This window comes from Callorhinchus milii, unplaced genomic scaffold, assembly GCF_018977255.1.
Source record: "Callorhinchus milii isolate IMCB2004 unplaced genomic scaffold, IMCB_Cmil_1.0 Scaffold24, whole genome shotgun sequence".
Taxonomy (NCBI): Eukaryota; Metazoa; Chordata; class Chondrichthyes; order Chimaeriformes; family Callorhinchidae; genus Callorhinchus; species Callorhinchus milii.
The window spans coordinates 9,667,584-9,693,134 of record NW_024704765.1 but is presented as its reverse complement, the minus strand read 5'-3'; the positions used below and the strand labels follow the sequence as shown (position 1 = coordinate 9,693,134).

The 25,551-nt window shown below is 47.0% G+C and overlaps 1 protein-coding gene and 1 long non-coding RNA gene across 8 annotated transcripts in view; one reads left to right on the top strand and one right to left on the bottom strand.

The window, feature by feature from the left end:
- The window catches only part of kif1b (kinesin family member 1B), a 93,469-nt gene that overhangs the window by 22,369 nt on the left and 45,549 nt on the right, over positions 1–25,551 (bottom strand). For 5 of the 7 annotated variants that reach the window (XM_007902154.2, XM_042343502.1, XM_007902151.2 and 2 more), the window contains exons 14-27: positions 24,505–24,546; positions 23,052–23,263; positions 21,194–21,273; positions 20,875–20,950; positions 16,799–16,878; positions 16,108–16,214; positions 15,766–15,849; positions 14,855–15,035; positions 14,294–14,366; positions 3,834–3,933; positions 3,020–3,168; positions 2,350–2,528; positions 1,190–1,327; positions 136–384 (exon numbers count right to left, since the gene is read on the bottom strand). In XM_007902154.2, coding sequence (XP_007900345.1) covers positions 136–384; positions 1,190–1,327; positions 2,350–2,528; positions 3,020–3,168; positions 3,834–3,933; positions 14,294–14,366; positions 14,855–15,035; positions 15,766–15,849; positions 16,108–16,214; positions 16,799–16,878; positions 20,875–20,950; positions 21,194–21,273; positions 23,052–23,263; positions 24,505–24,546 — 1,750 coding nt within the window. Of the gene's footprint in view, positions 1–135; positions 385–1,189; positions 1,328–2,349; positions 2,529–3,019; positions 3,169–3,833; positions 3,934–8,695; positions 10,713–14,293; positions 14,367–14,854; positions 15,036–15,765; positions 15,850–16,107; positions 16,215–16,798; positions 16,879–20,874; positions 20,951–21,193; positions 21,274–23,051; positions 23,264–24,504; positions 24,547–25,551 lie in introns of those variants that run through there. The other 2 variants (XM_007902155.2, XM_042343504.1) reach the window with 2 other exon arrangements.
- On the top strand, positions 22,093–24,679 carry LOC103184242. The gene is made up of 3 exons (XR_488499.2): positions 22,093–22,171; positions 23,109–23,166; positions 24,523–24,679. It is a non-coding gene; the product is annotated as an uncharacterized LOC103184242 (long non-coding RNA).

Genomic DNA, 25,551 nt, shown 5'->3' with positions numbered 1-25,551 from the left:
TTTACGTATATATATATCATTTTTTTGTGTGTGTATATATATATATAAAAAAACGAGGAAAAAAAAACAGGCTTTCGTATCAAAATTGAAAAGAGCTTGTCCCTTTCCCACTGTTCTCCAAGAAACCTCACCAACCTTCCCACTAAAATGAACCAGGGAGATCGGTCGTAAAACGGGTCCTGTCCGTCGCTGAAGATGTCCGAGCCCTCTTCGTTGCCCAGGTCGGAACCCGTGTCGTCCCCGAAAGCCTCGTCCTCCAGGTCCTCGATCTCGTCCTGCTGCTCGTCGGCCAGCTCGGTGATGTCCGAGTCAGCGGTGGAGAAGGTAGGCGAGGGTGTGCGATCGGCAAGGTGCTCGTTCACACAGCCGTGGAAAATTGGGGAACTGGAGTACAGTTAAGGGCAAGAAAGGTTATTGTTTTTTTTCCCTCTCTCTCTATCTCTCTCTCGCCTTCTCGACCGACACTAGTGGCAAAAAAATGGGAGGAAAATGGACCGTTCGAGTCCGTGTGCTTGAAAGTCGACAATACCTTTAAACAGACGGACGTTTTAAACAGACGGAGAGGGGGAGAAAAATAAATGAGTTAGAACCAATGAACTGGGGCTGCAGTGAATCCCTTGTAACAGATCTCCACACCAGCTCGTTAAGTTTATCCAAAACTTTCAACAAGGAAACAAAAGCCATCACTAATAACTCTCTCTCCTGAATGGGTTTAGTCATTTCTGAGGTCAGGGTGGAATGTGGAAAATGGAATGTCTTTTCCTTTGTCTCGTGTTTGCAGATCTAAGGTGTGTTTGACCCATAATTAAGGCTCAAACCACAGGCGATAGCTCCAAGGACATGCTAACCGAGCTCTCCCTGTCTGAGCTGTGCCCATTTCAGGGCACTTTACAACCAACGGAGAAGGACTTTCATTCCTTTTTCCGTGAGTTGACCTTCAGCTCAGGTCTCCAAACGTCTGTGTGGTTTTCCACTTTGGCACAAAACGACCTTGAGGGTTGGAAGTTTGTTCGTTCAAGTCTGCTGATTGCAGAAACAACTGAGGGGGAAAAGAATCGCTCCAAACATTCAAAGTATCTGGAAGCGAGAACCACAACTAGCAGTGCTTTTACTGTTACACAATGATCGACACAGAACTTATTTCTTTGGGGGGGGGGGGTTGAGAAGAAAGAAATACTGACGGACGTACCTTCCCACCAGCTTAAACCAATGAAAGCGGTCGTAGAACGGGTCATTGCCTGTCATCACATTCTCACCGTCGTCTTGAGTGCTGGATGCCATTTCTCCGGCCCTGTCATACATCTCCCGCATCAGTTCCAACCTTTGTCTGTAAACCACAGCACGGGCTGGTTGGGGACCTCAGTCAAACTGGGGATATTTACCCAAAGCCATCCAGGCTCTCTGCTCTTACCTGCGCCCTGCATTCTTCTGAACCTGGTCGACCTGCTCCCCTCTTCTCAAGACCCTGCTCTTCGACCGTGCCTTCGATCACCCTCCTACCCCTAACCCTCCCCCGCCCTCCACCCCTCCTGATCCCAACCATCAGCAGATCCCTGGAGCAGATCCCTGACTGCCCAGCGCCTTGGGACATCCTCCTGACGTGAAAGGTGCTGTGTAAATGTGATTTGTCGTCATCGTTGTTGTTCTCACTTGCTCAGCGTCCAACCCCACTACTGTATAGTCAACACATGGCTTCATTGCGAATGACCAAGTTAGCTGGGGGCTGTTGGCCAGGACACTGGGTTAAACTCTCTTTTCTTTGCCAATGGGGTCTTTAACGTCCACCTGAGCGGAAAGCTGAGATCTCAGTAGGACCTTTCATCCAAAAGGTGGGCATCTTTGACGTTGCAAAGCCTCCCCAGCACCACACTGAGGCATCAGCCTGGTCTACAAGTCCTGACTACATGGGGCTTGAACTTACACCTGACTGAGCCAGGCTGACAATCTACATGATGTTCACAAAGTCCTGTTACCCCAATGTTTCCCCCCCCCCCCTTACAATGTTTTCTGTTGGCAGTGGAGTCGAGTATAACAATGTTGACACCAGTAACTTCCTGGTCGCTCTCTCTATCCGTGTTACGGAAGATATAGCACCGAACACGGTGATGGGTCTTTATCTGCCATGAAAATGATGGCGTTCACACGCACACACACCCACATACACACCAATGCTCTGGATGTCTAAATACAGTTGCACACTTGTACTGAATACAATTAAGTACTTCTAAATACAATGATCAAGATTCCTACACACGTTTCAGTTGTTGGGTCAGTGCACCGTAGAAAGAACACACCTGGGGGTAACAGGACTTTGTGGACACCCTGCACGTCACCAGGTTAAATGCTTACTTGAGTTTCTCCAAGGACCAATAATGCGTTGCACCGTTTTTCAGATCCTGCACCTCTACGGCCACAACAGTCCTGGGGAACAGACGGACATCGAGGTCTTTTTCTGCCTCGAGAGGGAGCAGTTCAGGGGGAAGTGGGGAATACAGGGTGTCCGTCAGGAGCACAAACTGGAATTGGACCTGGAGTCAAGAGAGAGACGGGTGAAAAAAAANGCCTCAAAACGCACTACTAAAATAATAATAGTTACATTTGATACTGCGCCGTATCACATCGTTGAGACGTCTCAAAGCGCTTCACAGGATATCACTGTAAAGTGGAGTGACTGTGTTTTCAGCCAGTGTGCGAGCAGCATTTCAGATGAAATGTTAAACCGAGGTCCCGCCTGCCTGTTCAGGTGGACGTTAAAGATCCCACGGCACCACGAGGAAACCGAAGGGCGTTTCTCTCTGCCGGCGTCCTGGCCGACAAATAAAATCGGTCACTCACTCACTCGCTCCAAAGCTGTTTGTGGGACGTCGCTGTGCGCAAACTGGCGCCCACATTTCGTTCAAAAATACACACTTTGCAGTAATAACCCTGTGAAGAGCTTCGAGGCAGCTGGAGGGCACTGGAGGGTAAAGCGCTCCAGCAAAGGCAAGGATTGTTATTATTGACGTTATATTACACGTACCTTTTTCTTCAGCTCAACGCTAATGGCGTTGGCCTCCTTCAGGTAGACGGCGCTTCCCCAAAGCTGGTCTCGCAAAGATGTGAACTGGTGGTACCTCCACTTCCTGTAGGCCCATCGAGCCAAGTCACACTCCCGCTGCGTCCAAGGCACTGGCAGAGGAAACACCAGATCTGTGAGTTGTTGTTAAGTTAATTAAAAAGGGGAAAACGGCCCATCCCCACCGTGCGAAGGGAGGATATATCCCCTTAACAATAATAATTTGCGCCAATACCCAAGCGCTCTGGGACCCTACCCCGCTTGAAGGGGGCTATGTATAAATGCAAGTTGTTGTTGAATACTCGTTTGAGTGGAGACTCGACGCCTGTCAGGATGTGGCCTGGTATTGTTTCGATCATTTACACCACCCCCCACAGGTAGCTGGAACTGACTGACTCGCTGCCTCAATTGGAAGAACGTGGCTGGCACTGTCTCAGTTAAAGGATGTTGTTGTTGTTGTTTGAAGGGGGGTCTGATTTGCCTGAAAACTCACTGTCTCCAAGAATGTGTATTTTGTGAGTGTGAGAGTACAACAAGGGGATAAACACACAAGGTGTTTGAGCAGGCAGGCGGGCGCTTTACAGAACATAATAATAATAATAATCCTTGCAGTTGATATAGCACCTTATCCCATCGTTGAGACGTCTCAAAGCCCTTCACAGTGAATTGGCTGTATATTCTGTGGGCCAAACGCGGCAGCCAACTGCGCACAGTTATACAAATATACTGTAAAGACGGTGTGTTTGTGGGTGAAGTGAAGCCGGCGTCAAGGCATTACCTTCTTCTTCCTCTTCTTCCTCCTCTTCCTCTGTGGTCTCGGCAGCCAGCGAGCGAGTTTCCACTTGCTTCTGCAAGGCCTCCAGCTTACTCTCGTAGTCCTGGCGGCAAAGGCAGAAGAGAAGGCAATGTGGAAGGATGGACAACAGCAGAGAAGCAGCGGGGTCTATAAACAGAAGTCTTAAATAAAGGTTAAATGAAGGTTTGGGACTACATCCTTACCTCTGTGACTTCCTCCAACCTCACTCCCCCACTCGCTCCCCACTCCACTCGACAAATTCGAGCCTGCAGTGGGTTCCTCGTCCATCCGACCCATTCCAAGGCTCAGTCACTACACCGCTTCCCTCTGGGAACTCCCTCCCTCTCTACAGGACTTTAAAGCTACCTCTTCGACCGTGCAATCCTATGCACAACAGTCCAATTTACCTAGTTGTCTTTCAGACCTCGTCCCTCAAACACTGAGGATCAGACCATGTAATCACTTCTGACGAAAGGTCATCGATCTGAAACATTAACTCACTTTCCTCTCTCCATAGATGCTGCCTGACCTGCTGCGTGTTCCCAGCCACTTCCATTTTTATTTCAGATTTCTAGCATCTGCAGCATTTTGCCTTTTGTTTCATGTAATAACTTAGTTGCCCTCCTTGCCTTTCCCCTCCTCCACTTACCCTACGACAGACAGAGCTGTACACAGTAGTCGAGATGGAAACAGACCAAAGCACTGCACGACATACTTCTGTGGATCTGACGACAACTTGTTTGCCAGTTTGGTTCAGGATCCTGTCACCTTTTGTTTTACTGCCTCACACTATTTAGTTCCTTCACTCCTATTTACCCAGTGAGCATCGAATCAACCAACACGTCTCGACCTCTTTCAACCTCCCCTTTGGAGAGTTCTATCACATCCGTGCAGCAAACATCCTTCCTATCGTTGATTTCCTTTGCGCAGTTTTCCCTTGAATTTCAACATTGAACTTCATTTGCCACTGATCAGCCCGGCCCGGCCCGGCCAAGCCTCATCCTCTGATTCACCCCGTGTGTCCCCCCACCCCCACCATGGCGTTTTATTTTTGCAACCCGCATCATTTATGTATAACTATCAAGCCATGGGTTTAAATGAGTCCCATTGCCCAGGCCTCAACCACCCTCCTGGCTCCAGTTCCAGTCGTTAATTACCCTCAAGTGTATTCCAACCGTACAACGCAGCTTTACCAAAAGCACCAGTTTGATCTTCTCTTTACCTGTACATTAATGGAAAGGGTCATTTATTTTCCCGCGGTTTCTTTAACTGCAGCTTTTAAATACCTAACAAAAGCACCAAGGCAACACAAGACCTACCTTTGGAGAAGGAGACTGTAGCCACACACTGGGTCGGTGGAGATTTGTGACGCTGAGGGGAGGGGTGGGGGGGGATTAGAAGGGATGGGGAGGGCTTATTCACTAGCATTTTTGAGGGTTTCTTTCAATAAGAATATCTGGAACCTCCACGTGTAGATGGGATGCATGGAATTTGCAGCGCGGTTTGAATACTCTTCAGCAGGGGTTTCTGCTTGTGTGTCAGACACCCGGCTGAACAAAAAAAATTATCGTTCAATAGCGCGGTGTTGGTTCGGGGGAGGGGGTTGAGATTTCTAATTTAAGCGGCAATGGTTCAATCCTCATCCGAGATGTCAGAAAGGCCAAGCCATTTAATTAACCAACAGGTGGATAGAAATGACACACAGAGCTATTTATGCCGCATTTCAGAGCACCTGGAACTTGGCAAGTTGAAGAATTCAATCTTAACGGTAAGACTGATTTTTTTTTTGCAGTCCTCAGTTAATAGTAATTCTAATCCTTGCATTTGACTCAGCGCCTTATCACGTCGTCGAGATGTCTCAAAGGCGCTTCACAGAATATTAATAATAATCCTTGCATTTGATATAGCGCTTTTCACGTCGGGAGGACGTCCCAAAGCGCTTCACAGAATATACTGTAAAGCGGAGCGACTGTGTATCTTGCGGACGAAACGCGGCAGCCAACTGCGCACAGCAGCGTCCCACAAACAGTCGTGGATCGAGTGATCCCATTTTACTTTTGAGGGGGTGGGGGAGGGATTATTACCCCCTGGCAAGCGATCCACCAGTCGATTTAGCAATCGGGTTCCTACTTACTGCGAGGTAAACAGAGCTAAAAGAAACTTACAGACAACTGGCTTCAAACTTGCAACAATTTTGGACCAACCAAGTCGTTCTGTCGGGATGTTTTGACGTGTAAGAATGAGTGCGGAAGATTCCATCATCTCGACAGTGGGATTTCACCCCTCCCTCATCTCTTACTAGATTCAATTACAGGAACGGAAACATTAAAAGCTCGCTCGTTAGAGGGAGTGAAATCAGAGGAGCACAAACCCGCAAGTCCTCTGGTTCAATCTCCAGTCTGTGCTGAGTGAGTTGGTCTCGGTTAGGCAGCAGTCGGGGGCGCGGGAGGGTTATAATCCTCAATAGCTCCAGGAAAAGAGGGTGGATGGGTGGGGTGGGAGGGCCAAGCAAAATCAGACAGCTCCTCACCCCACATCTCAGAGAATCATAGAATCTTACAGCACAGAAGGAGGCTTCACAGGATACACTGTAAGCCGGATTGCCTATATATTTTGTGGGCGAAACACGGCAGCCAATTGCGCACAACAGTGTCCCCACAAACAGTCGTGACCCGGCAAAACACTTCAGTTACAATAAATTTAAATTATTTTCTGTGCGCGATTGGCCGCTGCGTTTCACTCACAAAATATACCGTATATCCTGTCAAGCACTTTGAGACTCCTCGTCGACGGACTAAGGCACTATATTAAATACATAGATTATATATATAAAACAATGGAAACCGACAACCTCCAGGCTGTTTCTATGACTTTCTGCAACCAAAGCATTTCCAGAAGACAGGATTTGTTTTTTTTTAATAACAACACCGCCACACATCGTGGAGGTGGCACGTTGCACTTTATTTGACGGGAGACCCATACAACTGGTTCGAACCGGGAACCGAGAATACAGTCCGTGAATCGTAATCGCATCGGGAGGCAGAAGTCACCGTGCCATCTTTGTGCTTTCACAATTACGCGAGTCACGCATCTCGAAATTAAAATTACAGAGCAAGCTGGAACCGCTAGGTCTTACACTGTGCTTCAGGCTCAGTGAATGCACCAAAGATGTCCATTTACAAAACAAAAAGGCACATTTTACAAGTGAACAATTCAACCATCCACCGGTAGAACAAAGTTTCTCATGAACTTTCTGTGACTCCCCCTTCCTTTCTCTCCCCCCCCCACACCCTCACATCCCCTCACCAAACGTCCTTAATGTCAATCTGCAATCGTTTTAAAAGCAGCGGCCGTTTAAGAACAGCCCGACGGACAAACAGAATTCGCGAGCGTGCACTTTTATCGTTAAAAACCAACGCTGGGTCCCAAACTGCAAACTGGTAGGGTTTACGGTGGATGTTTTCTACGGAGAGGGATCCATTAAGATGTGTAGCCAAGTTGAGAGAAAAAAAAAAGCACCGGTCAACTACACCTGTGAATGCAGGCTGAACTGGATGCCTTTGGACTGGAAGTAACGCAAATTCAAAACAGAATGAACTAAGAATGTCCAGCCCCAAAACCCAGGGATCACCTCAACAACAACAACAACAACAACAACAAATGACTGTAGATTTGTTAGAGCGCCTTTCATGTCGAGAGGACGTCCCAAGGCGCTGGACAGTCAAGCATTTGCACCCGAGCTGGGATTGGGATCAGTAGCAATGGAAGGCGGGCAGGGCGAATAAATTCTGACGGGCTAATGTAAAGGAATAAATAGCAAGAGGCCCTGATAATCCTGGGTAGAAGGGTTGGCAAACCAATGGATAATTTGCACAAAGTGGTTTTTACTTGAATTGCGCGATTCATATCAAGGTACGTTATAAGATAATAAAACTAATAAAAATCCTTGCCTAATCGCGTCATCGCGAATGTCTCGAAGCACCTGACAGGATAGTCTGTGTGTAGCTGTGCGGGTTTTGAGGTGAATGTACACACCTGAGGATTCGCTGTTTGAAATGTACTCGTTCTGCTTTACTCAAAAGAAAAAAAAACATTCTCTGGGAAACTGTGAGCTTCTTTGCAGAAAGTGCAACTTTCGGCTTCAAAGAACTTAACGTATTTCTTTTAAAAAAAAACTGCTCAGTGTTTCTGGCCGGGGAAAGGAGCAGAGAACGTGAGACTCACCGAGGCGCGAAACAAATCCAAAATACAAGTTAAACAAAAATAAGAGAGCCAAACGACGCCAGGAAAAGCACTTGTGAGATTACTGGGAAAATGTCATAATTTTCCATTGAACAGGTCTGAAATTGATGGCTGACTTGCACACCACTTCTTAGGATAATAATCCTTGCATTTGATACGGCACCTTATCACGTCTGCGAGACGCCTCAAAAGCGCCTCACGGAATATACTGTAAAGTGAATTGACTGTGTATTTTGTGGGCGCAACTTCAGCTATTACAAGGCTTAGAATAAATTGGGTAAATTGTGCAACTCCCTCACAGAACCCGATGTGCAATCCTTGCATTTGATACAGCGCCTTACGGGTCAAGAGATCTTCTGAAAGCGCCTTCACGGGATTTGCTGCGACGCTAACCAAGTGCCGTCAGTTCACATCCTTGATGCACTTCGGAGACACAGTAATAATAACAACAATAATACTAATAATTATCCTTAGGTTTGATAAGGCGCCTTATCACGTCGTTGAGACGTCCCAAAGCGCTTCACAGAATATACTGTAAAGCGGATCCACTGTGTATTTTGGGGGCAAAACGGGCTGATGATGGGAAGGGGGGGAAGGAGGGAGTGGGGAGGGGTGTAACCTGATCATCTGATCGGGAAGAATGTTTGGGATGCATTAAGTAGGTGAGTGGATTTTGTGTTTTGGAGGGTCCCCTTTCAAAAACTCCCCAATTAGATGAACAGATTATTATTATTTATTTATTTTTTTAAAACGGATCCCATTTTGCCGTCTCGCGCGTCAACTCCAATTGAAGAAGAACAACAACAGCGGCGGCAGCAGCAGCGACGTACGGCAACCAACAAACTGCCCTGACAAGTCGCATCAGACGGGGACCGTACGTTTTAAAAGACGACTGGCGCAAACCGTCAGGGCCGAGCTCCGGCGCGGAAACATAACGGGCGTCGGGCAACTTAGCGCCGATTATAAAGTGGTCGGACTCTTTTGAGAACAAACGAGACAGATTTCGGTTGGGGAAATAACATCAAGGGATACAGTAATATTGTGCGGGTCACGACATGTCAAGCGACCGCCGGGAGGATTCACTGCAGATCAGTGCCAGCCTTTCAGGTCGGGGAGGATGCCCTGAGGCGCTGACTGGTTCCGGCGGCGGGCGCCTTACACGGTCGTTTCTCGTGCTTTGAGGTTCGGGGCAGAGTTCTGCCGACGCATTCTCGGTGGGAGGGTGTAATGGTTGTGGTGCTGTCGCTCAGTCCTGTTGTTGTGCCAGGAGGGGTTGGGACAATTCTCCGAGGAGGAGCCCCTGTTGTAGTGAGGCTGGCGGTGAGGGTGAGGGTTGTGGTGCCAGTGTTGCTGCTGTTGGGCCTGGAACTCGGGCGTTCGGCGACCGCTGTCGGACGACGGCAGAGACTCGGTGGAGGTTGACGCCTGACGTCTCAGGCCGCGCTGGGAGCCACCGTTGAATGAGTTGCTGCGCCATCGGCCAGCCCCGCGCTGCTCGTTCTTCAGCTGCTGCCCGTGGCCATGGCTCTGGTGTTGCCCCCTGCCCGGCTCGCGTGGCTGCCACCCTCCGGGCTGGCTCTGCGTCCGCTCCCCCACCTCTCTGCCCTCGCCCTCGGCCTCCTTCGGCTCCCGCTCGACCACGAACTCCACGGCCTCGCTGTCGGTGATGATGATGTGGGTGCCGGGGCTCCAGGTGTTGCGGTGGCTGGGGCTGCTCTTGAAAGGGAAGCGCAGCTTGCGGTTTTCGGGCGGGATGAAGCGGTGGGGCCCGCTACGTCTCCTCAGCTGCTTGGAGATCTCCTGCTGCTGGAGGTTCTTCAGACGGCTCTGCTCTTCCTTCATCCACTGCAGCCGGCCGCGCCTGAACGAAGTGTCCTCCAGCATCCGGTTCAGGACCTGAGCTTCCTTCTCGAAATCCCCCTCTGTCTCGTCCTCCGGGTCAGCCTCCCGGTTCTCCTGATTTTTAATCCTCAGGATGTCCGCCCGGTGGCCCATTCGCTGCCCGCGCAAGTCCATGAGCGGCAGGACCCTCTCCATCTTTAGCATCTTGTCCCTCAGCACCTTGATCTCCTCGTCTTTCAGGTTGTTCTGCTTCTTGACGTCCTGCAAGATGTCTTCCAGGTGTTCCACGTGACATTTGAGGTCCTGCACGTCGCAGGGCGTCTTGACCGGGCTCAGCAAGTCTTCGATCCGCTCCTCGCCCACCCCGACAGTGTCCCACACGTCCCTCGCCACGGCGCGCCAGGAATCCTTCTCGTTCGGGTCCTTCTTCCCGTAGACGAACGAGAGCTCTTTCATCTTAACGATGGCCAGAGCCTCGATCTCCTGCCTAGTGTGCTGGAAATCATTCAGGGCCACCTCATAACAGATCTCTTTGACCGCCTGGATCTTTAGATCGGAAAAGGTCACCCATTTCGGGTCCTTAGTGACTTTGCGTCTCGGCGGGATCTGGTAAGCTTTGATCTGGTCTCGTTTTTTGCCGCTACTAGGTAACCCGCATTTTTTTACAATGGCTTGTAACTTGCTGGGAGGCAGCTTTTCTCTCAGGGAGATTATTAGGCGCCAACTCTCTTCGCAAGATCTCTTGTCTGAATCATCCCCACTATCAGAATCAGCGTCCTTTAGGGAAGAGAGAGAGAGAGAGAGAGAGAAGAGGGGTGGGGAGGGGGGAGCGGGGTGGGGGAAAAGGAAAAAAAAAAAAAAAATGCCCAAAAGAACCAAAATTAAAAACGAAACTCAAAGGAAGCTCGGAAATCCAAAGAAAAATTTATAATAATAATAATTATAATAATAATAATTTTTCAAGCAATGGAGATTAAAAGAAAACGATGGTGAAATAAGTAAATAATGCGTAAAGTTTTGGTACAAAATCAAACGCGAGTATGGTTCGGAAGTCTTGGACTGTCCCCAAAAGGAATCGTTTAGAAACTCTTAATTGTTTTGAGCTGTGAAGTGGACATTTGTTGAGACTTTTAGTTGAGAATTAGCCTCGTTAGATGTCTTCATCTGTTGTTCTCTCACAAGCAAATTAAAAAAGTTGAGTTGGATAGCTCGAGATGTCACGCGCTCCAAATAATTTTTTTTTGGGGGGGGGGGGGGCAGGAGAAATTCGGGATTGATTCAAAAATTACTTCAAATTAAAACCTTTTGGTGTATTTCGCGCCACAACTTTGTGCATCGTAAACTTGTATGATGGGGAGAGGGGGAGTGTGTGGGGGAAGAGGGAATCGGATATTTCCCCAACTTTTAATGTTCAGAAACAACGACCGACACAGTATTGTACACACGTTCGCTCTCCCTCATTGTTACCTAAACTAACACGTTACCTTCTCGACGTCAAAGCTGCACCCCAGACATGCTACGAGCTTTCATGCAAAAAATATTGCGACTGCCTTTCCCCCCCCACACCCACCCACCCATCTCCATTTAAAGGGACATGTCATAAGTGTAATGGGTTTGGATCTCGAATGTAACTGTAGTTAAAGTGGGTTAGTAGCAAGAGATGGTGACAAATAGATGCAGTTAAAATTCAGAGCAGCCAACACCCAAAGTCAGTGAGTACTAAGACAAAAGCAGGTTAATCACTTTTTATTTTATTGTCTAATACAGAACACAGTTTGGTAATTGAAAAGGGGGAACGAACGAACAAACATACAAACAAAACGACACGACCCCCATTTTTTTTTTTTGGATCATTGAAACACGCAAGGTTACGTAAACAGCATTGCTTCGGAACAAACTCCAGACCTTTGTGCTCGAAAACACAAAACCACCCAAGGAATATTTTCGCAACGAAATTTCAACAGCAATGGCAGATTGCCCTCGTGTTTCCCGGCAGTACGTTTGATGTCCAAACTGAGAATTTCAAGTCTCCGCAGAAAAGTAAGCGAACTTTTTTTTAAAAAAAAACACATGCATTTGACGGGGTGGGGATGAAGAATAAAAGCCTTCCATTTCGTATTTTCTTTTGTACGCAGGAATAGGAGGAGGCCATTCAGCCCCTTGAGCCTGTTCCGCCATTCTCTAAGATCATGGCTGATCTGTACCTCAACACCAATTACCCGCCCTTGCCCTAATATCGCTTGATACCCTGACCTACCAAAAATATGAATATTTTCAACAAGAGATTCAACGAGTGGATAAAGACTACCGTCAGAGACTAATTCAGAGAACTGACCCCAATCACAATCACACATCTCAACGGTGTTATTACAGTGGAACGTACTGATCAAGGCAACTATGCCTTAACCCAGAGCTGGCGTTTAATCCACGTGAAGGTGGAGAGGAAAAGAGACTGCAGACAGGAATGTATGGCTTGCAATGGAGACTAAAGGTGACTAGATAAAAGTAAGTCTAAAAAGGTCTATTATCATATGATGCTGGCCTCTCTTCAGCCGTTAAAGAATCATAGAATCTTACAGCACAGAAGGAGGCCATTCGGCCCATCTTGCCTGGGTTGGCTCTTTGAAAGAGCTGCCTACTGGTCCCACTCCCCTCCCCTCTTAGCCCCTAGACCTGCAATGTTTTCCTTTTTAAGTACCTATCCACTTCCCTTTTGAAAGCTCCCGTTGAATCGGCTTCCACCACCTTTTCAAGCAGTGCGTTCCAGATCGAAACAACTCTCTGGGTAAAAAAAAAAAAATTCTCCTCTGGTCCTTTCACTTAATTGTCACGTGGAGGGAAGAAAAAGGGATATGTTGTTTTGCTTTTAAAGCACGTTTCAAAAATTAAAAAAATAATCAATGAAAAGGTTATTGATTGGACCCAAGTGAATGATTTGGACTGGATCATATTACTTTGGTTTGGAGCTTAAATTCAACTTATGACGTATGGGGCTTAAAGGTTACACGCCACGTAAAGAGTTTATCTACATGTGCGCGTGCCCACACACACACACATACACACACACGCACACGCACAGACACACACACCACCCCCACACACACACCCACAATTAATACGAGCAACTATTTTCACATCCTAACCAGGAAATGTTACGATATACTTCTTCACAGCTGATTATGTGGTGTACAAAATCCGAAACCAATTGTATTCAAAGTCAAAGCGAGCGGAGCCAATTCACACAAGCATCGAGATAGTCACAATACAATCGTTTATTCTCCTTCGATTTATTTGCCTTCGTGACGTCCTCCCGACGTAAAAGGTGAGATACAAATGACCCTTCAGATTCTATGCCCCTAACCTTTGGTGCTACAACAACAACAATTTGCATTTATATAGCGCCCTTTACACGGGGTACTTCCCTATATCTCGCCTCTACTCTATCCGTCTTAAAATAGAGCCTTGAAAGCTACCGCCAGAAGTCACCTTCCCCCTTCCTAGCTAAAAATATGGTAAATCTAAACTGGTGTCGATTCTTTTCCTTTGCAAAAAAAAACACCCAACAAAAATACTCGTGAGGATTTTTGCCCCATAAACGGAAGCCCCTTGTTCAGCGCTAATCCTGAGCTCCCTGAATAATAATAATCCTTGCATTTGATACAGCGCCTTATCACGTCATTGAGACGTCTCAAAGCGCTTTACAGAATATACTGTAAAGTGAATAGACTGTCCATTTGTGGGCGAAACGCGGCAGCCAATTGCGCACAGCAGTGTCCCCACACAAACAGTCGTGAATTGAGTGACCAAATTGTTATTATTATTTTTCTATTTTTGAATGGGTTGCGCTTGGTGGGACATCGTCCAAACATGAAGTACCTCGGTAGTCCCCAGCAGGTCGAAACAAAGACTGAGTACCATGCAAGATTGTGCCGTGCAGTTTTTCTTAAAAGAAAGAGCCATTCTCGAGGTTCTACCCCCACCCAACCCAACAACAACAAGGTAAAGACTGTGCGGTATTAGTAGTGGTCCAGAAAACACGCAAGCGAGCATTAAACAATCCACTATCACTATTCACTATAGTCAGACCTATCTATACAATATCAGGGTGGTCCAACCTTTTGGCTGCTGAGGGCTGGGTGCCCTATTTGAGAAACGTCCAAGTTGAGCAATATTTTTGCGTTTCCCTTCCAGAAACGTAACATTTACGGGTTATGGAGGGGAGGGAGTGGGTGGGCCGGTTGAAATGGAGGGCGTGGGGGTTGTGGGGGCCGGATGCGGCCCGCGGGCCGCCAGTTGGACCACCCTGCAATAGGTAATCGAACAGACAATTAGTGTCGAAATGAAAGACGAAAGCTTACCAGGCGCTGTTGTTCCAGCAGAAGGTCGGCCTCCTCCTTTTCTTTCTTGTACAGGATCTCCATTTCCTGAAGCCTGTTGGGTTCAGATGGATTTCGGGACACATTATTTCTCTATTCTCACACCCATAACAAGACCCGGGAGAATAGCACAGACTCTGCACTCAAAGCCCTTCAAGCAAGTTGTCTACTTTATGCTAATGGCTCTCAGTGAGGCTGTCCTAGGACACTTTTTATCCACTTCACCCCCATGTCTGCACAATGCCAGGACGCAGTAAAATAATAATAACAACAACAATAATAATCCTTGCATTTGATACGGCGCCTTATCACGGTCTTCGAGACGTCTCGAAGCCCCTCGCGGAATTATACGGTAAAGCAAATTGACTGTATATTACCTGAGCGAAACGCGGCAGCCAATGGCACACAACGCAAAGCGATGGATTGGACTGAGTGACCGATTTATTATTTTTTTTTGAAGGAATCATTATCCCAGCCCCCCCCACCCCACCCAGCGAGGCTCAGGGATTTGTATTTTGTTTTAAAAAAAATATTATTATTGACCTTTTCTCCATCTCTTGTTTCATGTCTATCCCCTGCTTCTCCAGAAGTTCCCTCTGAGCAAATGCCCAGTCCACGGGCTCCACCGGGGTTTCTGCGGAAGGTGTTTTCTCCCGCTCCGCTCGGGCCTGCTCGGGGTGAGTGAATCGGAACACGTGATTCTTGCCCATGATAATGCGGTTGCCTGAAACAAGTGAGGAAATGTCCTGAGACAAGGCTCGGGAGATTATTTTTATCGGCGCAAAAAAAAAACATTTAACCTTTTTCTCCATCTCCAAGGACGTCGCAAAGCTAAAGGGTTTCAGATTCACAAACAGTAATATGATATAATAATTTAAAAATCTTGTTCAGTTAAGAGATCGAGCTTTCACTGAACAACAACAACATTTTGGATTTATATAGCGCCCCCCACGCCGGACGGCGTCTCAGAGCGCTTTACAGTAACGGATCCCGGGGCCGAGCCCAGGGGGGGAGGGGAGGGGGGGGAAGGTGACCAAAGGAGCGGTCGAAAAGAAAGGTCTTCAGCAGAAACCTGAAAGTAGGAAGAGAGGGGCGAGGCGAAGGGAGTGAGGACGGCAGATCCAGAGCTCGGGGTACAGTGACTGAAGGCACGGCCGCCGAGGGTGGAGCGGAGGACTCGGGGGACAAGGAGGAGGTCAGACCCGGAGGAACAAAGGCAACGGGTACTGTGCTGAGGAGGTCAGAGAGGTCTTGGGGGGTGGAGGAGTGCAGGGACTTGAATACGAGGGTGAGGATCTTGAAGTCGATCCTCTCTGGGACAGGAGTCAGTGCAGTCTGGCCAGGACTGGGGGGATCGAGGAGCAGAGTTTCGTGCGGGTGAGAATGCGGGCGGCAGAGTTTTGAATGATTTGGATTTTATGGATGGCAACGGATGGGAGACCTTAACAACTTACCTGAACGCAGTTTCACTGGCGTGGTGACTCTCTTGCCGTTCACGTACGTTTCCGACGCTTCGCAGGGGACCAGAGTGACAATAACTAGCAACGAAGGAAATAATTTCTGGAATTAGGCAAGCGGGACGCAGAGAGAGCAGAGCGCGATCCGTTCCAACAACAACCGATCTCTGGGATTTCCACGTGTGGGTGGGATGCACGGAATTCGCAGCTTGGTTCGGATACTCTTAAGCAACGGTGGTGGGTTTCCACGTGTGTCAAGACACCCGGCTGCCCCAAACAAACAAACAAACGAACAAGTAAATAAACTAAAAACAGGCGCCGTTTCCCAGCCATTCCTACCTTCTCCGTTCTGAATCTTGTCGCTCCTGAAGCTGCAGTGCTCCTCTTTGATGTGCGCCCCGCTGAGGACAATATCCTGACGTCTCTCGGCGTCCGCTTGGCCAACCCTGATACGAAGCAGAACGTCGGGACCGTTTTAAGCGATTTGAGGATTTAGGAACAATGGCGCTCATTCACTCTGCGCCAGTCTGGCTCGGTCTCGCCGGACTCTCGCCCCCGAGTCAGAAGGTGTGGGTTCGAGCTCCGCGTCGGGACCTTGAGGTCACATAGTCTAGGCCGCGGTGGTCCAACTGGCCCAGCAGATGATTTCATCCGGCCCTCAAGACAAAAGATTTTACCTGGTCTCGGCTGACACTCCAACTCGAGCATTGTATTGTCGTTAGCACTGCCCTTCAGATGAGGCGTTAAACCGAGGTCCCACCGAAAAAAAAAATAGGAGGGAGTTTCTCCTGGTGTCCTGGAGCAACATTTACCCACCCAGATAAAATTGTGGTCACTTGCTTCCTGCCTGTTTGCCACCGCGTTTTCTTTACACAACAACACAGTCACTACGCTTTCCAGCGATTCCTGTGAAGCGCTTTGGGACTTCCTCCCGACGCTGTGTCAAAAGCCAGGATTATTACTATAGTTTAACGACAACGTTCCAGTCAGTCAGTTTATCAGGGATTTGATTTTGCTGTACGATTATTACCTTGTGATGCCATCTTTGATATAGTACAGGAGACATTCTGACATCAGTGGATCCTCATTAAGGTTCACCAGATGTGGCGTCTGTAACAAAAAAAACAGCTCAACAGTAAGAATTGATCATTTGCTCGATATAGATATATAGAAGTCATTTTGGAAAAACACAGGCTGCATTCAGACAGTCTGTCAGTTCATTTTTTTCCCCTAACACACAAGACAGACCTATCCTATAAACCAGGAAACTAGGACCAGGGCCCATCAAATTTAAAAATAGCAACAAAATCTGCTTTCAAACAGATGTGCTGGAAGTGAGTTTGGGGGAAGGATAAAGTAGTGATTAGTTATGACGACTCCCGCAGTCAAATCTCAGCTCAGACACTCGTTGTCCAGGCTCACGCATCGAGATTGGCCTTGGCTGACGTGCTGGATGCCAGCCAACACCATCTGTGATAGCCTGAGTCACTGCGTCCTTCAGTGGAGGAGAGTCTCGGGAGGGAAAAATGCAGCACTTCTCTTTTGCCAACGAAAACAAAAAATAGGGAGTGCGGGGCAGAGGGGAGGGGGAAGAGAAGGGGGAATAAAAATCATGGCAATGGTGAGTTGCTTGAGGGAATCGAGTCCTCCTACAAGATTCTGAAGAGGCGAGGCAATATAGACCACGACAGGCTGTTTCAACTTGTCCAGAATAGTAAAACCAGAGGACACGGCTTGCGATTGAAGTGGGGAAATTCGGAACAAATCTGCGCAAACACTATTTCAGTGAGCGAATAGCGAACCTGGGGAACAGGCTCCCTGGGGAGACGGTTGAAGCAGGAAGTGTTGATTCTTTCAAACACAGATTAGATAGTTTTCTTTTAGGAAGTAACATTGTGGGATACAGTACGTAGGTAGTTCGGGACATATGTGCGAGCGACCGCCAGGAAGCTGGAAGGGGAACGAGATGGGCCTTAGTTATTTTGCGTCCAGCATTTCTTACGTTCTTTTCTTCTTACAAGAGCTGTGGCTACAAGAGCTGTGGCTACAGGCTATTGTAAGAGCTGAGACAAAAGAGAGCAATCAATGTTCTCAATGGGTCAACAGTCTTAAATCGAGTGGAAGCGTTTACTTACAACACATGACTTACTTACCGTGATGCCAGCAAAAGAGAACAGTCACTACATTCGACATGAACGACCGCAAAGCTCCTCGAGGCGTTACGGTGCGATAAGGTGCCCGAAGAGTGCAAGTGAAGGTTGAATTTACAATAATTTCTATACAATAGCAACACTGTTATATTCAGTGAAAGTAATAATAATCCTTGCATTGTATATTTGCATCGGGCGCTATATCAAATGCAAGGATTATTATTATTATTATTATTATTATCATCATCTTCACTTCCGTCCTTCAAGGCACATCTCAAAGACTCTCTTCTTCAACCACACTCATACCCTTCCTGATCCCCCCTACCCGGGCCCACACCCCTGACTGTCCAGCGCCTTGGGATGTCTTCCTGACATGAAAAGCGTTGCGTAAACATAATTTTCTATTGTATGATTAGTATTGTTATTATTATTATTAACGCCATCAGCAATGGAACATTTCGACAGCAGAGTTTCACTGCAGTAAATCCCAACATTTGTCACGTGCACCAACCTGCTTTGGAGAGAACACTCCAAAGGAATCCGCAAAAAGATCACATGTCCTTGGAGTCAATATCTGACCAGCAAGATGGCAACGAGGAAACAGAAACGGCAGAGAGTGAAGTAAACAAAGAAGCGAGGCCCACACAAAAAAAAACATGAGTGATGGAGGACAAAACGAGGAAGGCGTCACCAACAAGTACAACATAAAGGGGGTGGGGGGGGGGGGGTAGCAAGTTTATTAAAAATAAGTCAACCATAAAACAAGCAACACAAGATGGTTATTAATAGACGAGGCCGAACAGAATTTACAGCTAGAATAAATACATTTGGGTTCATGAGCCTTGGGGAAAAATAACTCAACGCCGCAGTAAGAAATTCTTTTTTTAAGCTATAAAAGCTTTTTTTGAAGAAGAAGTTTTTTTTTTAAGTGTTTTTGGGGGGGGGGGGGAAGGTTGGAACAATAACAAGAAATGCAATCCCATTTCCACCTCTCAAACTTTGTGAGTCAGCCAGAGAGAAAAGAAAAGTTTTTTCCGCCCTCCTAAACTCTACGTCTTAAATAACCCGCGTCTGTCAAAAGACTCGCATCTACAATAAGGCGAGAGAGAATGGGTTTGGTGGGAAATAGATTTCCAGCCACCGTTGGAAACCGACAAGCTTTTCAAAGCTGTAAAAGTGTCTGCTGATGTCAGGTGCTTCCATTGTGCTTGTCCATGGTTTGACCTTCCTATTCAATGCATTACGTGCTACACAAGCTGTGTTGAAATCCACTGATGGGGCACCCTTTTTGGGGACATTGTCATGGTGACGCCACAGCTTTGGTGGGTAGCCAACAATGCAACGTCCGTGGGTATAAATTTCGGAAATGAGGATTGGCGACGGGAGGAAGGGGAAATGAAAGAGGGAGGGAAGAAAGCTGGAGAGAGGAACTCACTTTGGTATGAAGTCACTGAGAGGGACTAGTTGGTGCCAAAAGCAGGAACTACACAAATCCACAGCATCGAAGAAAGAGAAAGACGCTGAAAATCTGCATTAGTTCACGTGTTGAGTTGAAAATTTCCGACACAGAAAAGGAAAAGGGAAAATTTACGTGGCTGTGGGGAAAGAGGGGGGGGGGGGGGGGCGGCAGGGGGACGAATTGGAGAGCTCTTTCAAAGAGCTGGCACAGGCAGGCACGATGGGCCGAATGGCCTCCTCCTGTGCTGTATCTGGCGGGAGATCACGCAAGGACGTGTGAGGGCGCGAGACTCTTGGCTGAAAATATATTGTAAATAAATCAGGAGGAGGATTTCTTCACATTTACAAGTTGATGTCGCTGAGATCGAATCGTCATCATCGACTTCTAAAGGCTCGGGCTGGTGAACTCAAACGTATTAAACCAACCTTTTTTGGAGTAAGTATTTCATCGGAGTCATCAAACTGTTCAGATGGGGTTCGGCTCAAAAGCTGAACAGAGGGCGCGAAGGCAGGAAAGCAGGGAGAAAATGTGAAAAACAAATGGAACAACAATTGGGACAACAGATAACAATGAAAGTGGGTTTGCACTGGGGCGTATTCAAAATGGCTCCGTCTCCTGTGAGTTCCCTTTACACCAGATTTCTCTGTAAAATATATGCTCTATCCACAACATTATCTTCCGTGAAGGGCGCTATCTAATTGCTAGCTGCTGTGGTCTTCGTTACAACACTATTTCTTAAACAAGCAATCTTGTCGCATCCATAGTTCCCAATGATCCAGTCCAGCCATTAATTACCTTTTGTATATCAAAAAAAAACTTCCTGGTTTCCATCTTGGAAATACTTCCTGGTTTATTTTCTTCCAATTTCCCCATCACAACCCTGCACTCTTTTCCTGCTGCCTCGGTGTATCTCAGCAACGACCCCTACTTCCCCAACTCCCACCCCCCACCCCCATCAACCAAAAAACCCAAGTTTTATTTTGTTTAAAAAAAGGCACAAACAGAATATTAATTTACTTCTACAAACACTTCTGCTGCCACAGATCTGTAACCTTGTAAAATAACTCGCAAAGTGGCCAAGTGTTATAATGTACCACATGTAATTTTGGGAACTCACCCCTCTTCTGCTCAACACCCTCCCCTGCCCCCTCAAAACCCCCCACGCCCCCCCAACCCCACCCCACGATCGAATGCCCACCAATGCAATTGATCAGTGACACAAAACAGCAATCCAAACGATAAGTGAAAAGCAAAGAAAAAAAAATGCGACGATGACAGAAAGAGTGAGTGAAAGAGTAACAGAATCCCAAACGGGTGAATGCAACGATTGTCAATAAAATGGAAAGAGCAACGTGAAAAGCACTTGAAAGTACAATCCGTTTGATCGTGGTGCTCCTGTGGGTCTTTGAATTGATCTTCACTGCCCCCGTCATCAACCTCCCCACCCCCCAAAAAACACACACACACAGACAAGGAAACTCTTTGCACGAGTCTAACCTTTTTTGGTGAGAAAACTCCCAAGGTACCACCATCTTCTCTTATAGCAACCCCCATTTCAGCCAAAAGCGCCTCTCTGGAATTGGAGAAAGGTGTTTGGTGAGTTTCAGCGCCTTGTGACCTCCTCCCGACGTGAAAGGCGCCATATACACAGTCAATTCACTTTACAGTATACTCTGTGAAGCGCTTTGAGACGTCTCGAAGACGTGATGAGGCTCTCTATCAGATGCGAGGATTATTATTATCATCATTATTATTAATATGTTACTGTTTTTCCCACTCTGGTAATGACTCCTGCTTAGCAGAAGAAAGTCCTGACCTCTCCATCCTGATGGCCTCGGTTTTCCGAAGCTTTTCCTCCCACGTCTCGTTCAGCTCAGCGATGATTTTTTCGGATTCCTGCAAACAAAACATAAAGGAAGCCATTAAAACCCTGAGCCATTAAGGACTATTTAAACCCTCTGTCCCCACCCCCATTCTGTCCTCATGGTTTATGAAGTCATCACTACATGATCCACTGATGTGTGTGTGTGTGTGTGTGTGTGGGGGGGGGGGGGAGAGAAGAGATAAGGCAAGCGAAAATATCCCACAGGTTTTTTTTTGAGCAGGAAGATGAAGAAGAAAAATAAGATGAAGGAAAAAGACATCTGCAACATCCTAACAACTGAACGCTTAAAAAGAGAACATTTATATTTATGCCAAGTTATGCCTCACAGTGCTGAAGAGAGGCACAAATCGGAATGATCTGTCGATTGAGACACACACACCATCATCGACACGTGTTCCGCTAAACATCCCTTCGATCCAAAAAAAAGTCTCAGTTCGAATCAAACGCATTTAATAATCCGTATTTCTCATGGAAATAATAATAATCCTTGCATTCGATACCACGTCTTCAAGACATCTCAAAATGCTTCACAGAAAATACCACAAAGTGAACTGACTCGGTATTTTGTGGGCGAAACCCATTATATTTTATACACAGACGATGTAGAATCAAAAAGCACAGAAGGAGGCCATTCGGTCTATTATATCCGTGCCGGCTCTTGAAAGAGCTGTCCAAATTAACTCCACTGCCCCGCGCTCTCCACGTAGCCCTCGCAAATTTGTCCTCCCCAAAGATCCATCCACTTCTCTCTTGAAAGTGGTGACATGGAATGTAAAACGCTCTGATTGTAACACGAGCTCAGGCCTGAAATTCCATCGTCATCTCCCTGGGAACGGACAGGCTTCGGAGACGGACAATGTGGCTGAGGGGGTGACTGGGTCGGTGTGTCTGGAGTTGTCACGGTAACAGGTGATGGTAGGGGTGTAACGCAACGGGGGGGTGGGGGGGGGGGACCTCACTTGACATGCAAGTCGGATTTCACTGTTTGCGAGCGGAATAGAACTCATCAAGGCACTGCGTTATAAACACTCGAGCACGTTAACAGAAATAGCTGGATTCCAACAAAACAATCGCGCACTCGACCCCTCGATCGTTCGCTGTTTCGCCAAAGAAAAAGATTTCTCCCCAAAAGGCTGCGGATTACGGCTGGATCCGTTCAAAAACATTTCACGACTGAGGTGGATAGACATTTGTTCGGTCAGGGCATCAAGGGATATGGGGCAAAGGCGGGTCATTTGCGTTGAGGTACAGATCAGCCATGATCTAATAGAATGGCGGAACAGGCTCGAGGGGCTGAATGGCCTCCTCCTGTTCCGATGTTCCTTTTCTGATTTACGTGCTGGAAAGGTTTGGGGGGGTGGGGGGCATATGCAATGCATCATTTTAAGATTTCTATGTAAAGGTGGGTGGGGATTGCAAGGAATTGTAGCATGGTCTGAATACTCCGTAGGCCTACAAATCGGTGATTAACACAACCTACAGCGTACGAAAGACTAAAATAGAAGCACCCACCCATTTCCTGCCTTTCAGGGCTGCTATATTCAAGGAGTCTCTGGTAACATGCAGGTAACACATCAGCTCTGACTGCACTGACACTTACTCGTTTAATGCCAGATATTAAATCCAGACATTAAAAGATGATCTGATCACCTCCTTGAGCCCCGCAAAATACACAAGTCACTCCACTTTACAGTGAAGCTCTTTGAGACGTCTTGAAGACGTGAAAAGGCGCTATATCAAATGCAAAGGTTATTACCATTATTATTATTATTACTTCTCGGTGACGTACCTTTAAGCGTTCAATAGCTTCTTCGCCACCTGGCGTGGACATTATTCTCTCCTGCAGGCTGGTGACTGACTGCAGACCTGGTTGGCCGCTCAGAGAGGATAAGGATGGAGAGGAGGTCAGTGAACCCACTGGTGCTGTGGAGAAATGGCCAGGCCTTTGATTTCCAGAAGCTAGTTTGTACCTATGGTTACTGTTCTGTATGTCTTTCAAATCTGAGTCAGAAGAGAGAGAAACGAGGAAGGGGCGGGGGGGGGGGGGAAAGGTGGGGAGTTGGCGGGGAGGGGGAAGGGGTGGGGTGGGGGGGGGAGAGAAAGAGAAAAAAAAGGAAAGGAAAGACATAAGACCACAAGAGATAGGGTTCTGGAAATGCGCAAACACACACACACACTGGATGGTAGTTCTAAACACAATCATTTTGTTTCAGTCTTAGAAAACTGAACAAATATAAAACGTGAATGTATGTGTAAGTTTGAATATATATACACACACACACACGTTTTACAGGTATATATATATATATGACACATTACAGTAAGGTTAATTCATAAATATGTAATTCGTTTGAACGACATATTCAACTGATGACCGAGTTCTGGTCAATCTCAGGAAGCGATTCCCGAAATTGCTTTCCGGTTTCCGTCACATCAACCAGGGAGTATGTTAAAACTCCAGGAACGACCGTGGCTTCCTGACCAAATGGGTGGGGGGGCCCGACAAAGACTTTAAAACCACCATCAGTGTAAGTATTAAACAGCAGAGAGGAAACGGTAGACAACTGATTGTTACTTTCTGATGAAGGTCGGCAAAGCAGGAGGTTCTCAGCAAAGAAAAGAGTCACACATGCATTTTGAAACGCGCACTTCTCTCTCGCACACAAAAGCTTACAGGAAGACTTATTCGATGCTTAATAAAGAGAGCGAAAAATGCACTGGACACTGATTATAAACTGGGTATGAAATCATCCTACAATGAAAATACAAAATACTTAAATACCTGAATCTTATCATAGAATCATAGAATCCTGCAGCGCAGAAGGAGGCCATTCGGCCCATCGTGCCTGTGCCGGCTCTTTGAAAGAGCTGCCGACTGGTCCCACTCCCCCCTCTCTTACCCCATAGCCCTGCAATTTATTTCCTTTTCAAGTACCCGTCTAATTCCCTTTTGAAAGCTATTTATCGAATCTGCTTCTACCACCCTTTCAGGCAGTGCATTCCAGACCGTAACAACTCTCGGGGTAGAAACGTACACACACACGTATTAAAAATAAGCAGTACTGCACAAGACAAACCAGATACACAAAAAATCTATTTGGGAATTTCCTGCAAAGAAAATTTAAAGGGGGGGCAGGGAGACTCATTTGGGCATGCAAAGCTTTGGGGATTGATTGAAGCAGAGCTGATGTAAAAGCAGATCAGTAGGTAGAATAAGAAGGTATCGAGACACTTATACACACATTTGCTTCCATTCCCAGGACACTCATCATCTACTGCTTCAACTGGTAGGATTGCAAGGAAGGAGAACGAGAAGGGATAAAAAGTCATTCTGAAAACTTACGTCACATCAGTTTTCAGTTGAACAGAAATAAGAAGTCTCGGAAAGAAAATAAATGCCATTTGATCTGATCTCGTTAAGCGCAGCATCCCTTTTTTTTAAATTAATAAAAAAAATTATTATCCGTTATTTAATAATGATATCACTTTGTTGGGGCATCTCAAAGGGCTTCACACAATACACGATAGAATGAACTGACTGTGTATTTTGTCGCAGCCAGTTTGCAGTGTCCCACAAACAGCCATGGTTGTAAGTGACCAATTTTATTTGGGGGGGATTTCTTTCATTTGGGGGGGAAAGGGCGGGGAAGGAGAGGGGTGGGAAGGGACAAGAGACGGGTAAGAGTTTCGTAAGTAGGCCGCAGGCAGTTTTTGCTACAAAAAAAAGGATACTGAAGCTTTTAGTCTTTTTTGGATCAAGTCAGATTAAAAATAACGGCTAACGACAACAACTTGCATTTACACAGCGCCCCCTCACACAGGGTAGCGTCCCAGAGCCCTTGACAGTGGTGGAGCACGACGGCAAGCTGGGGGGGGGGGGAGAGGGGGAGGTGACCGTAAGCGCGGCCGAAGAGGAAAGTCTTCAGGCGCGACTTGAAGGTGAGGAAGGAAGTGCTAAGGCGGAGGGATAGAGGGAGAGTGGTCCAGAGTTTCGGTGCCTGAAAGCCTGGCCACCGATACTATATTAGAAACGTTTAAAAGACTTTTGGTGTGTGAAGGGGTGAGAAACGGCACATGTGTGAGTGGTGTTGGGGAGGGGGGGGGGGGGGGGGAAAAGAGGAGGAAACTACTCACTTTAAAAAAACGTACCGGACGTTATGACCGATTTGGGGGCAACAAACAGCAGCTTTGCTGAGCGCTCATAATTGGTTCTATCACTTTATTTCAATATCAAGATGCTTTTCGTTTTGACGCATTGCATAAAACGGCAATTTATTATGGTTATGTTT